The 15,097-nt window shown below is 33.1% G+C and overlaps 2 protein-coding genes across 2 annotated transcripts in view; both read left to right on the top strand.

The window, feature by feature from the left end:
• LOC127706834 (protein pigeon-like) overlaps positions 1 to 15,097 on the top strand; it is a 92,725-nt gene that overhangs the window by 50,189 nt on the left and 27,439 nt on the right. The gene's annotated exons all lie outside the window — the stretch shown is intronic.
• Positions 1,947 to 7,215, top strand: LOC127708062 (complement C1q-like protein 2). Its single transcript, XM_052212898.1, has 3 exons — positions 1,947 to 2,064; positions 2,374 to 2,427; positions 6,782 to 7,215. The coding sequence occupies exons 1-3, from the start codon at positions 1,992 to 1,994 to the stop codon at positions 7,186 to 7,188; spliced, it is 534 nt and encodes a 177-aa protein (XP_052068858.1). The 5' UTR covers positions 1,947 to 1,991; the 3' UTR covers positions 7,189 to 7,215.

Below are 15,097 nucleotides of genomic sequence, written 5' to 3'. Positions count from 1 at the left end.
ATTTGGTATGCAGTTGTATTAGCATTGGCACATCTCATTACCATGGAAATTATTTTGCCCCACCCTCTCAGTCAAGGTCTATTGACTTTGAAACTTTGCTTAGTTTACATGTATTAGTTTGTGATTAGGTCACTTTATGGGGAACCACTAGTGGTAGGTCAATGATATTTGGTATGCAGTTGTATAAGCATTGGCATATCTCATTTCCATGGAGATTATTTGGCCCCGCCCCCTCATTCATAGTATATTGACTTTGAAACTTTTGCTTAGTTTTCATGTATTAGTTTGTGATTAGGTCAGTTTAAGGGGAACTGTTAGTGGTAGGTCAATGATAATTGGTATGCAGTTGTATAAGCATTAGCACATCTCATTTCCATGGAGAATATTTGGTCCTTACCCCTCAGTCATGGTTTATTGACTTTGAAACTTTTGCTTAGTTTACATGTATTAGTTTGTGATTAGGTCAGTTTAAGATGAACCACTAATGTTAAGTCAATGATATTCAGTATGCAAATGTATTGGCATTTGCAAGTTTCATTTCCATGGAGATTATATAACCCCACCCCCTAATTATGGTTTCTTGACTTTGAAACTTTTACATAGTTTACAAGTTACTGTTTGTGTTTAGGTTTGTTTAAAGGGAACGACTTATGAAAAGTCAATGGTTTTTGGTTTGCAGTTGTATTAGCATTGGCACATCTCATTTCCATGGAGATTGTTTAGCCCTGTACCTTCAGTCATGGTTCATTGACTTTGAATATTTGCATAACTTACATGTTAAAGTATTGCTATTTAAATTTCAACATTTGCATTATCAAAATAACAAATAGGCGAGACATATCTCTGTGTTAACAGTTTATTTATACATTCAGTAATATTTGATCACTGGGACACCCAATCTAGCCTAGTGCTAAAAATCGGGGAAATAAGAAAAAAATCCTTACTGCATCAAGTAGTTATCTTTTAAAGTACTTATTAACATATTTACACTACTACATAATAAAATCTCGTGAATGATATAATTATTTTTTTTAAGATACTAATAAAATATGTTTGTTTTGCATGTTAATAAAGTTCAATAGAGAAGTGAATTTTATTTAGAGTTTACACATACTTTATGAAGAAAATAATACTACTAATAAACCTTTATGTGCTTTGCTCATTGTTGAAGGCGGTACGGTGACCTATAGTTGTTAATTTCTGTGTCATTTGGTCTATTGTTGAGAGTTGTCTCATTGGCAATCATACCACATCTTCTTTTTATACTTTAACGCATCCTGATATATATTTTTGACATATATCATATGTATAGTTTGTTGAAAGAAATTTGTCATGTCAAGTACTATTTATGTCAATGCAAAATAAAACTGTGTTATGAGAACGATTATATGTATCCAGGTTCAAAAAGGTCAATTTAATATTATTCTGCCATTAGATTGACTTTCTACCATAACTCTAATTGATCAAGAAGTTTTATTCTTGTTTTAACAAGATTACATCCCTTGTTCGCATCTTATTTGTGTTTTTGAACAGTTTCAATACACTACTTTATGAGGAGTTTCATATATTTAATTAGCTTGGTATATTTCATTTAACTTCAATGTTTTAGAAATAATGATCTTTTGCACATTTTAAATTAAAATTTGAATCACAAAAAAAAATTATCCTCCAAGAAAAAACAAGATTCAACAAGAACTGTTAGATAGCTGTAATTGTTGTTTATAAAGACAAAATGAAGTTTAGTATAATTCTTGGAAATAAGAAAATAACTACTATCTAAAGTAGAACTTTAGAACAGAATGACCTTTAGAAATAAAAAATCTGTTCCATGAATATCATGCGAAAAAGTAATTAACCATATTTAATTACAAATTTACTGTAAACATGCAACATGTATGACAGCTTAATTATGGAAAGTAATCTTAACATATTGTTCAATTCTAAGTGCATTTCTTGGAGTTGCTCGAGTTATTTCCCTTCCTTGAGAAAAGATGATGTTAGTTTTGGGACTTCTTTTCTATCAGCTGATGATTATGACAGAGGCTTTCTGCAGTCCAAAACTTGGTAGGTTAATTTTTATTGTATTTTCTTTTCCTGTTAGGCTTTGTTACATTCAGAAATTGACATAATTACTTGAAGATATAAATGCAATTTATATGAAAACTACTATTGTTAATACCATAAATCATTGAAGTTTCTTTAAACACTTTATTTTCAAATAGATATTTTCTATTCCACAAATTTGAAACTTTATTTTAAGACCATGTTTGTATAAAGTGAACATTCAACACTATTTAAATAAAAAATCACAATTGTATTTATTTGTTAGGTTGATTCATTTTTCTTTTAAATTGTAAAATATAATTTTTGTAGATAATGGGCTTATGGAAGATCTTCTAAGTATGCTTATAAGATTCAAGGGATCAGGTAAGTTCTTCCTACAATAATTAGATAAAAAGTTGTACATAAACAAATGTACTTGTATTAAAGGTTCTTATTACATATTTTTTGTACTCCCCTTCTATTAGTTTGGGGATATATTGCAATTACTTGACAGTCCGTTTGTCCCCCATTTGTCTGTCCATAGCAACTTGACAATGATGAGTTGTAATGCGTGTATAAAAATAAGAAGATGTGGTATAATTGCCAATGAGACAACTCTCTACCAGAGACCAAATGACATAGAAGTTAACAACTATAGGTCACGGTATGGCCTTCAACCATGAGCAAAATCCATACCCATGTAATGTATTAGCGCCTTTTCAGATCTGTCTGACACCTATTTCAGGTTTTCTGATACTTAGAATCTGTCTGTCCATAACACATTTCTGTTGCATTTTCTAATCACCTTGTCCATCAATCCATTTGTCCTTTCATTCAGCAAATATTTTTGTCCCATTTTTTGCTTAGGTGCTACTGAAAAGAATGACTTCATATTTGGTCTACAGCATGCCAGTGATGAGTTGTGAGCTATTTTTGTATCTTTCAGACACCTACTTCCTGTTTGCCAATACTTTGAATACGTTAAATGAACTTAATATTTTGTCCAAAATTTCTCCAGTACTATTTCAGAACAAAATTATTTTATACTGTGGATTCATTTATTTTCGTGGGTACCAATTTTCATGGTTTGAGGTAAACTTACAATTTCGTGGATACTTGAATTCCTGGTTTTGCCAAAGTCTGCATACATTCATATAGAAATTTGTGTTTTCATTGAATTTTCAAATTCGTGGTTCAGCTGTACCCACGAAATCCATAAAAATTGGTATCAAACGAATAATAATGAATCCACAGTATTTGGTCAGCAGCTTGACAGTGATAAGTTCAAATGAATGAGCACTTATTACGCCCCCGCCTCTAGGTGAAGGGGACATTAAGTGTTACCCTTGTCTGTCCGTACGTCCATTTGTCCTTACGTACCTCCCAAAATTGGTTTCCTTTCTCTAACTTTAGTTTGCCTCAACCAAATGTTATGAAACTTTTACACAATGCTTATAACAATAAAACACAGATCAAGTTGTATTTTGGTGGCGTCACTTTTACAGTTCTCTAGTTATGTTCCTTTATAACGTTATATGCAAGTCGGGGCATCATCTGTGTCCCATGGACACATTCTCCATTTATTTTTATCTGTCAGACACCTACTTCTGGTTTGCTAATACTTTGAATTACAAGTAGAATATGCTTAGCACAACAACACATGCAACTTCTTGCTCTCAGCAACTGCCAGTCATAACCGTTTAAAGTAAAGCATTCATCTTCATCTGGTTATTTCATATAACATGACTATTATCAGTTCTTTTCACTTTAGCATGGATATAATTAATGACCAAAAGCTCACAGTATATCTTGTTTTGTTTGTTCTCAATTCTTTTCGGATTATCTCAAACAATATAAAAACAAAATATTACATGGTAAAATGCATAATTAAGATCAAACCAGAAAAATGAATAATTCAGATTTAACCAGAAAAATGCAAAATTCAGATACATCAGTATTACAGAACACTAAAACACAACTGAAAAAAAGGAAGCCTAAATTACCCTGTCATTGATTAGGGAACAAACAAATAAATAGACATATGTGTGATTAACATCAATGAGACAAAACACTGAAACAGAATAAAACCAGAAGCCTGTCTTTATCAGTAAACAATATTCTAAACCAAATGTAAAACTCTACATTGTTATGAGTCTAGTCAGGCTATAACAAATTCACAAAATATCTTTTAACTAGTTTTTGAGTAATCAGGTTTAGTTATTGGCATGATACGGGTTATGTTCTTCTCATATATTTTATGATGGTATGATACTAAACCCCTTACGGGAGGGATTGTACTTGATTTTCATATGATGAAGACATAATCTTTCAATCAGTTTAATTGAGGTCTGGAGCTGGCATGTCAGTAACTTCTAGTAGTCCTTTGTTCATTTAATGTATCATTGTCATTTTGCTTAGTTTCTTTTGTTACCTATTCTGACATCGGACTCGGACTTCTTTTGAACTGAGTTTTACTGTGCGTATTGCTATGTGTTTCTTTATTCTACATTGGCTAGACGTATAGGGGGAGGGTTGAGATCTCACAAAACATGTTTAACCCCGCCGCATTTTTGCGCCTGTCCCGTCAGGAGCCTCTGGCCTTTGTTAGTCTTGAATGTTTTTTTAATTTTAGTTCATTTATATGTTTTGGAGTTTAGTGTGACATCCATTTTCACTGAACTAGTACACAATTTTATTTAGGGGCCAGCTGAGGACCACCTCAGGGTGCGGGATTTTCTCACTGCGTTGAAGACCCATTGGTGGCCTTTGGCTGTTGTCTGCTCTTTGGTCGGGTTGTTGTCTCTTTGACATATTCCCCATTTCCATTCTCAATTTTATTATCTACATGTAGGTTAGCAAAATGACTAAAGGTTTGTTCTGAATGCTTGTTTTTTTATGTTTAACAACACTTTCCATGTCATTGCCAATTTGGTGATGGCTAGTTTTTATTGTCGAGCCTGCGACTTTTGTCGCAGAAAGCTCGACATAGGGATAGTGATCCGGCGGCGTCGGCGGCTACGGCGGCGGCGGCGTTAGCTAACTTCTTAAAAGCTTTATATTTTAGAAGGTGGAAGGTCTGGATGCTTCATACTTTGTATATGGATGCCTCATGTTACGAAGTTTCCGTCAGTCACATGTCCAATGTCCTTGACCTCATTTTCATGGTTCAGTGACTACTTGAAAAAAAAGTTAAGATTTTTTGTAATGTTAGATTCTCTCATATTATAAGTAATAGGATAACTATATTTGGTATGTGCGTACCTTGCAAGGTCCTCATGCCCGTCAGACAGTTTTCACTTGACCTCGACCTCATTTCATGGATCAGTGAACAAGGTTAAGTTTTGGTGGTCAAGTCCATATCTCAGATACTATAAGCAATAGGTCTAGTATATTCGGTGTATGGAAGAACTGTAAGGTGTACATGTCAAACTGGCAGGTGTCATCTGACCTTGACCTCTTTTTCATGGTTCAGTGGTTATAGTTAAGTTTTTGTGTTTTGGTCTGTTTTTCTTATACTGTATGCCATAGGTCTACTATATTTGGTATATGGAATGATTGTAAGGTGTACATGTCTAGCAGGCAGGTGTCATCTGACCTTGACCTCATTTTCATGGTTCAGTGGTCAAAGTTAAGTTTATGAGTTTTGGTCTTTTCTTCTAATACTATATGCAATAGTTCAACTATATTTGGTATGTGCGTACCTTGCAAGGTCCTCATGCCCGTCAGACAGTTTTCACTTGACCTCGACCTCATTTCATGGATCAGTGAACAAGGTTAAGTTTTGGTGGTCAAGTCCATATCTCAGATACTATAAGCAATAGGTCTAGTATATTTGGTGTATGGAAGGACTGTAAGGTGTACATGTCCAACTGGCAGGTGTCATCTGACCTTGACCTCATTTTCATGGTTCAGTGGTTATAGTTAAGTTTTTGTGTTTTGGTCTGTTTTTCTAATTCTATATGCAATAGTTCAACTGTATTTGGTGTATGGAAATGTTTTATGATCTATTTGGCAGTCACGCAGGGTTTATTTGACCTTGACCTCATTTTTACGGTTCATTGCTCAGTGTTAAGTTTTTGTGTTTTGGTCTGTTTTTCTTAAACTATAAGCAATAGGTCAACTATATTTGTTGTATTGAAGAATTGTTAGCTGTACATGCCTGCCTAGCATGGTTCATCTGACCTTGACCTCATTTTCATGGTTCTTTGGTCAATGTTTAGTTTACTTGGTTAATGTTAAGTTTATGTGACAGTTGTAATAAAGCTTTATATTTAGGACTATCAACATAATATCAATGATTAGTAAAGAAGGCGAGACATTTCAGCGTGTGCACTCTTGTTAAAGTACCCAGGAGAACCACCAACCTATGGCAGAAAAACTGGCTTCTTTGTCAGTTAAGATCAGAGTCTAAAACACCTGGTTATGAGAAGGTTACAAACTCCCAACCTTAGATTTAACAGGCTAATGATCAGTGTAGATAAACCACTAAGACCACAAGGCCACCGAGGCCACTGAGGCCACCACAACAGAAGGAACATAGTAGAATATACAGTAAAAATTAGTCCAAAAAAAAAAGCTTAGTTTTGGGTTATTGGTAAAACAAATAACAAAAACACAGATACAAGTAAAAGAATGCTAAATAATACTGTATTAGAGAATAATTGCAGTTACTGAAATCGAAACTTAGAGTACTTAAACTGCCTTTATAGGCTCTTATATTAATGTTCTTTTTTTGCAGGTTATAGACATGCTCCAAGAAAACTTAGGGACATTCCTGCCTTTACTGCATCTTTATCAGCTCCAAAGAGTGTTGGAGGAAATGAAATTTTAAAGTTTGATAAAGTTTGGACCAATAATGGAAATCATTATGATCCCAGCACTGGAGTATTCCAAGCTCCAATAGAAGGACTGTACCAAGTGTCTGCTACAGTCATGTCAGTTAATGGGAAAAATGTCTTGGCTAAGCTATGGCAGAACGAAACAAAGATGGTTGGATTGTACCCTGGTACCGGTTATAGTGAGGCCACTGTTAATATGGTGTTACATCTGAAGAAGGGAGACAAGGTTACAGTCAGAGGTATTAATGGTGACCTTCATAGCAGTAGTCATTACTACAGTACATTCTCTGCTTATCTTATTTCATAATAAATTATTTTATAAAAGCAACAAGAATTATTGTTTTTATTTGAATAACAGAAAGATCGATTGAAAACTAGACAGCAAGCACTTCTCCATTAATTTTCCAGGTTAATTAAATTTTTGAATGAACACTTTTATTTTTTTTATTTTTTGTTTTTATTATTTTTTTTTATCACCTCATACATTAATTATATGCATTCGTTCTATTAAAGTAGGATACAATACATGTATTTTATTTAGGACCTGTTAGTGTGAGTGTTAATGTTATATTAAAACAAAAAACACAAAACAATACTTCAAAGATGAGTTTGAATAAGTTTGAATAAGTAGGCTGTTTAGAAAATTATTTGTGGACATCTTTCTTGGTTAAAATGAAAGGATCATTAATCTCTGCTTTGTTCTAAAACATGTAGTGATGTATGTCAGTTCTGAATGCCAGTAAAAGTTGACTGAGTAAAAAAAAATGAGACCAGTTCTGTCAAGCATTTTCTTGTAATATTCATTATATTCACTGTTTTTTTTTTTTTTATGCCCCACCTACGATAGTAGAGCGGCATTATGTTTTTCGGTCTGTTGGGTCTGTTTGTTCGTTGGTCCGTCTGTCCATCTGTTCGTCCGTCTGTCCCACTTCAGGTTAAAGTTTTTGGTCAAGGTAGTTTTTGATGAAGTTGATGTCTAATCAACTTACAACTTAGTACACATGTTCCCTTATAATATGATCTTTCTAATTTTAATGCCAAATTAGAGTTTTGACCCCAATTTCACCGTCCACTGAACATAGAAAATGATAGTGTGAGTGGGGCATCCGTGTACTATGGACACATTCTTGTTTTTAACTTTTTTTTAAAGATCATCTTTTATGTATATGCAACTCCTCTTTAACACAGTTTCTGGATTTCAATGAAATTTTCAGGGAATCTTGAAGTAGCTAATTTCATTAAGGACGTCTTTTAATTTTTTATCCTAAAGATTTTGTGGACTTCTGATTGAAAACTTGAACTCTGCTATTTCTTCAGAAAGGGCAGGCATTTTGTATTCTTAACTTCTCCTAAACCGTTAACTTTATTTGAATTGAACCTTCACAGAATATTACTTTCATTATACAGTTGGGCCTCTATTTTATTTTTTTATGAGAATGCGTTTTGGGGTTTCCTTATCAAAATAAGGGCTATGCAATACTAGAAAAGGGGGTAGGCACGTTGTATCTCCACCCAAATCGGCAACCATGTTTCAATTGAACTTTTAAAAAATGTATTGTAGATTATGCCATTCTGCACAATCTATTTTGATTTTTTATCTAAATGATTTTTGGGATTTTGGGGGAGAAGGATATCAAATCTGTTACTGCAGTCATCATGCCTGATCCCAGCCCTACCAAACCAGGCTCGTCAAATTTCTATCTTGATTGTAAGAATTTCTTCTACAGGCTTCATAGAATCTAAACAAAATTTTTCAAGATGAGCATTGAGCCTGTGACTGCAAAAAATAATTGAAGAGACTGCTGTTAGCTTAACTTAAGTTTAACTAGTTTTATAAGTTTGTCTGAATGGGTATACCTTTTCAGAATTATCTTTTTAGACCCATTTGACCAACTAACATGGCTACCATTACTGTTACAGATTCAGTATATTTGTATTAATTGTTTTTTCTTAAATATATGAGACTATTGAAACCACTATTTTACATTCTGATCTTTGACAATCCGCCTTCTCTTTTGAACAAGTTAGATCACCTTCCAGCTAAGATGCTGTATTCCTTTATCAACTATAAGTAAAGCATCACGGTGTGAAGCTATTAGTTTCATATGATATTCACGCTCCCATACAAATTCATATTGATAAATAAGAGGAGGGACAAAGATAAACAAGTTTCTGAGTGGTCATCTTACTATATATGAATATACACCAACACTTTAAATACCTATTACTGCCAATGAATTGTTGTGATAATGATATGGAATAACAAGTTAGTAAAATGGCTGTGTTGAAAAACAAGCATGATGAAGAGTATCCATATGCAAATAAGTATTGCGTCAGAAACAACTGTTAAAAGACCAAAAACTCTGGCACGATAAACCATAAATTTTCAAAATACAAAGTAAATCTATATTCTATACCAACAACATAGTAAAGTGTGTAGTAAATTGATCAAAACATACAAGATCTAGTGCTTTACATCTAGAACAATACCTATTACTAATCTGACAGTCAAAATCCCATAACTGTGGAATGACAAATCATAAATTTTCAAAATCTAACCATATCTCTGGAATGACACAAGCAAAGAATTTGAAAATCAAAATGAAGCTTTCTTCTAATTTTTATGGTGATGTTGTTTACCGAGCTCAGAAATTTAAATAGATCCGGGTAAATTTATCAAACCTTTAAATAAACTTATTCTAAATAGTTACCAATTTAACTCTGTAATTAGATCTTTAAATATTGGGTTTTTTTTGGTATAAATATTGATTTTGTTATCAGTAAATAAAAACCATACTCAATATTATTGTTATACACATATGCACATTCATGGTTCTACAATCCGTAGATACTTTTTGGCATTGTGCAAGGTCATGTTTTTCTCTGACTGTTAATGATGTCTTTACACTAAAACCATTGGATGTTGGATGTGTACTGATTGATATTTTAGTCTTAGATACATGATGTTTTTATTAGTTGTTATTGGCCTTGAACTAGTTGTCAGTAACTGCGAGTACTCTCAGATCTGTATAATATACTTTGATGTGTCTTTTTTGTTGTGAGTATAAATTCCCTGGCACGTCCGGTCTGTGTTTTTGTTAGATGTTATTCTGCTTTGTATCGATCTGATGAGTTTAACCCTTTTCAACTTGTTTTTTGGAAAATGACGCTATCAGCGGCATGTTTCCGATACCATTGACCAGAACTAACGGAAGTTGATTATGCCTCCGCCTACCGCACTCGGTTTCATATTTAACCAGTTTACATACGTTATTTTATTTACCAAAAAGATATCTTGAACTGTCCATATGTTTTTTGTTATTAAATGGTATTTGGAGCTATCCCTTTGTTATATTTTTCATATTTATTCGAGCTTTGACTTTTATGCACATGTCTTACAATCGTAAACAATCGGTATGTATACATGATAAATAGATCCGTTTTGTTATGGTGTTGGACTTTTTACCCTCCAATGATCAGCAATCGCTAGACAAAATAGTTCTAAATATTGTCAGCCTTTCATGCCATTTCAACTTTACAATCATTAAAAAAGTTATAATCGGAATCATTATGATATTCATTGGATAGAAACTGGTCTTTATCCAGATTTACGAAGATTTTAATAATCGGAAATTAGTAATACGGTTATACCCACGCGGTGCGTATGAATCTTTGTTTACAAAGTTATAGCAGCAGAGTCTGTAACTGTATCATTATTAATTAACTACACTGTTATTGTACTTAATATGATGAAAACTGCATATGCAATATAAGATGTCAACTCGGCCAATACAGATTTTTTTTCCGTATTGGCCGAGTTCTGATCCGGCCAAAACAGGATTTCGGAACGTCTCTAGTTTTTAGATCGTAAGTCACGATAAAACTCAAACTGAAAGTAAACAGTTGTTTGTGCGACGCAGTTTTTATTTACTCACCATAAACAAGCTGAAACGTTCAGTATGGCATATATGTTATGTTAAAGACGGTCCCATTCATTTGAAAAGCATTTTGAAAGTAGACGATGGAATTATTTCAGGTTTGGGGAACGAGTAAATTATCACAAAGTTCATTTCTTGACGACCTCATAATTTCATCATGTCGATGGTACAAATCGATTTTTACTGTTTACTTTCGCTTCTCATGTTTTGTAAACGGTCTTTTATTTTTAAACCCGAACCAGGCATATGCATTCTGTAATTGCGCAAATCTTCGTTCTTTGGTCAATTGGCTTATGGATAGTTGTATCAATTTCAACTCTTACATTATTTTTTTTTTTAAATATATTTGCATTACACATGCAATGGCAGTACCTTTCCAATTACTATTTATGTGTTGTGTCTAAATTAAAGTTGTAACACTTTATAGTAACTGGAAAGGGTAGAAAAATTCATCAGATGAGAAAAGGTTGAAGATACATGGAAACGGCACCAAATCATTGATATTGCATCTTATAAAAAGAAACTGAGATTTGGATAGTTCCACTTCAAGGTAAAAATGTTTATCTCTTGTGAAATGAAATAAAAAAATATTGTAACACTGCAGTTAATTAATAAAGATACTATTACATGTATTTCTGTATTGGCCTTATTGTTGGTCCTCGGCCAGCAGTATTGGCCTTCGGCTTCGCCTCAGACCAATACACCAAGACATGGACCAATAACAAGGACAATACAGAAATACTTACGCAATAATATTATAGAATGACAGTATGGTTCAATAGCGGGAATCAGCCCCTCAACTACTTTTTACATAAATATTAACTTCTGGCTTCAACTCCTTGTTCGTTTTGTCTGGAGATCTTGTTGTAGTTCCAGTTAGGCAAGCATTTTAGAGACGTATCCCGTCCATCCTCTCTTGACTTGTAATTTCTGGTGATAGATTTTGCCGCTTGACGTTGTATCCTTTCAAGCTTGTTTTTTTTTTGTTACCGTGTAGGGGTCCCATACTATGGCTCCATATTAAATTGTAAGATCCATTCCTAAAGGTCTAGATCATTGTTCTAATCTGACACAAATTTCAATAACTGGAATGCTACCCAAGTTGAATATATGGTGACCTACTAGAACAGCATTATCACTATTGAAATTGTGTTTAATACCATGATTGTTCAATGTCATTAACTTAAATGGAGACAGACATTTGGCCTGAAAGGTGGTGTGGGAGTGCAAAATCAAAAACTAACTGACTATGATATATGGTTAAAGAATGAATATCAATTACATGGGTCAACATGGTCAAGGGCAGAGTTGTTATGAAATAACAATATGGCAGAGAAGTGGTTTCAAGTTTCATATAAAGCGACCTGACTGACATGAAATAAAAAATCAAAGGAGTATCCCTATTTGTCTAATCTTCAAGGTGAAATAAAACTAGTAAAACAATATTATACTATTGTCTAAATCTACAGAAATATAATTTGCTTCAAGTAACAGAAATAATTAGGTCACTAGTAACTTATTTAATGAGTATGTGGGGTATAAGAGCTTGATAACAACAGGCTCTTCATAATCATTTGGTTTGAAAAGGATGCTAGTAGTCTATATTCTTGATTTAGAAAAATGTAATGGTAAGACAAAAATCACATTACTTAGAATACTTTAGATCATTCAGGTAGTCTTTATTTATATGTACAAAAGAACAGCCAGTAGTCATTGGATATTGTAGATCATTCAAATAGTCTTGACCTATTTATTAGTACAAAAGAACAGCCAGTAGTCATTGGATATTGTAGATCATTCTGGTAGTCTTGACCTATTTATTTATAGAAAAAAACAGCCAGTAGTCATTGGATACTGTAGATCATTCAGGTAGTCTTGACCTATACATTTGTACTAAAAAAACAGCCAGTTGTCATCTTCACATAACACACACATATACGAATATCAATTATATGCTTACGAGACATGTTGGAATGTTAAACTAATTACGGTATGTGAAAATCAAGACTTGCATAAAAAATATCACAATATTAGAGACAGTGGCGTCATTTTTCCTCAGAGCTTTCAGCTCTTTGATTTATGTTGTACTGTTACACTATTGAACCACATCTCCTTATTTTTATATGCTATCAATCCTAATGTTCTGTTTAAGTTTTGTTGGAATTGGCAAATTGAGTTTTTATAGAAAATATTCATGGATGAACTACAGTATACCATAATACATCCCATTTAAGATGGGCTTATATTACCACACTTATGAGTATATACACAAAGGAGATAACTAACACCTTTCTCATACTTAAACAACCAAATAAACCACATCTTACTTAAAAGTATGGTACAGCAAAGCACTCCAAAGCTTTTAAGAAAGCTAAAACTTGTATTATTTAATTATGATCAATTTGTACCATTTTTACATCGGATGTGACCTTGAGAGGTCAAACCTGTGTTATATTGCCGCAGAAATTTCCTTGCCGTTTGACTGATAACGGAACGTATTTCGTATAATTACGCGGATATTATCGAGTGCAAAATAACATTCCTTATCGCTTATTATATATTAATTTCATCAAAAAATATTCATGAAAATAATTTTTAAGAACATAGATAAATGTATGAAAATGTTTTGTCGTGAGAAATATATATATCAATAGCAAATCATGGATACCGAAAATTTGTGTTAACGCATGCGGAAGAATATCTCGAGGACATTTTGCAACAAAAGCGGGAAAATATGAATGCCTACTCAAATCAAATCTATTAGAAAAACAAATTATTACAGAAGAGTGTCCACCATGCACTTGCACTGCACTATTATTAGAATAGTAGAATAGAATGATATATAAATGGATGAAAATTTGCCTGTAGAGTTATTAAGATGATCTGCTATATATATAACTGGTATACAAATATTAATATAATATATAACAACAAACCAGAGTATACTGATAACAAATGATTATATCACTACAATATAATAATTATTAAGGTGAGGTTGAATTTCCTGTCATTTATTCATCATCCACACAGGAACTCGTCTCAGAAAAAATATATCTATGTACCTTAACCTAACTTTCAGGTATAGATATGTGATTTTTTTTCTGAGACAAGTGCTTGTGACCTTCCACCAGAACTTGCCGTCATTTAATGTTCAGTACTTCAGTACTTGATTGGATTTGGTAGGAACAGTCATTAATTGGTGTATTTCAAAAATACATCTAATGACTGTAGAATAATTCAAATCAATGTTAGATATCCAGATACACATGCAACTTTCTTCCACATAATTTCAACAGACATATTATGTAAGAGCCATGTTCAACAAGAATGTGTGAAATTAATGAGACTACTAGGTGGAAATAGGGTTGAAAAACTTAATGTGATATTCATTTTAAATGTAATGTTAGAGGTAAGACATTCATATTGCCCCAATTTGTTTTTTGCCAACTACAGCATTGTCACTGTCACTTTCAATAGATGATCAAATAAGAATGTGATTTCATTGTCACCCTGGCTTACAATAGATGATCAACTTAGAATGTGATGTCATTGTCACCCTTGCTTACAATAGATGATCAATTTAGAATGTGATGTCATTGTCATCCTTGCTTACAATAGATGATCAATTTAGAATGTGATGTCATTGTCACCCTGGCTTACAATAGATGATCAACTTAGAATGTAATGTCATTGTCACCCTGGCTTACAATAGATGATCAATTTAGAATGTGATGTCATTGTCATCCTGGCTTACAATAGATGATCAATTTAGAATGTGATGTCATTTTCATCCTGGCTTACAATAGATGATCAACTTAGAATGTAATGTCATTGTCATCCTTGCTTACAATAGATGATCAATTTAGAATGTGATGTCATTGTCATCCTTGCTTACAATAGATTAACAATTTAGAATGTGATGTCATTGTCATCCTTGCTTACAATAGATGATCAACTTAGAATGTAATGTCATTGTCACCCTGGCTTACAATAGATGATCAATTTAGAATGTAATGTCATTGTCATCCTTGCTCACAATAGATTAACAATTTAGAATGTAATGTCATTGTCACCCTTGCTTACAATAGATTAACAATTTAGAATGTGATGTCATTGTCATCCTTGCTTACAATAGATTAACAATTTAGAATGTGATGTCATTGTCATCCTTGCTTACAATAGATTAACAACTAAGAATATGATGTCATTGTCACCCTGGCTGATGAAAGTCGCAGTATGCAAGACATAGGGATTACTATCAGGCTGCAGCAGTGATGT

Source organism: Mytilus californianus, unplaced genomic scaffold (genome assembly GCF_021869535.1).
Source record: "Mytilus californianus isolate M0D057914Y unplaced genomic scaffold, xbMytCali1.0.p SCAF_1, whole genome shotgun sequence".
NCBI classification, from domain to species: Eukaryota; Metazoa; Mollusca; class Bivalvia; order Mytilida; family Mytilidae; genus Mytilus; species Mytilus californianus.
The sequence above is the reverse complement of the archived record's forward strand: the minus strand, read 5'-3'. Positions and strand labels throughout refer to the sequence as shown.

Excerpts from the sequence above, each read along its gene's own strand:
- LOC127708062 (XM_052212898.1), top strand. The coding sequence starts at position 1,992 with ATGATGTTAGTTTTGGGACTTCTTTTCTATCAGCTGATGATTATGACA. Across the intron at positions 2,065-2,373 it reads TTTCTGCAGTCCAAAACTTG|ATAATGGGCTTATGGAAGAT; the intron begins GTAGGTTAATTT and ends TAATTTTTGTAG. Across the intron at positions 2,428-6,781 it reads TATAAGATTCAAGGGATCAG|GTTATAGACATGCTCCAAGA; the intron begins GTAAGTTCTTCC and ends CTTTTTTTGCAG.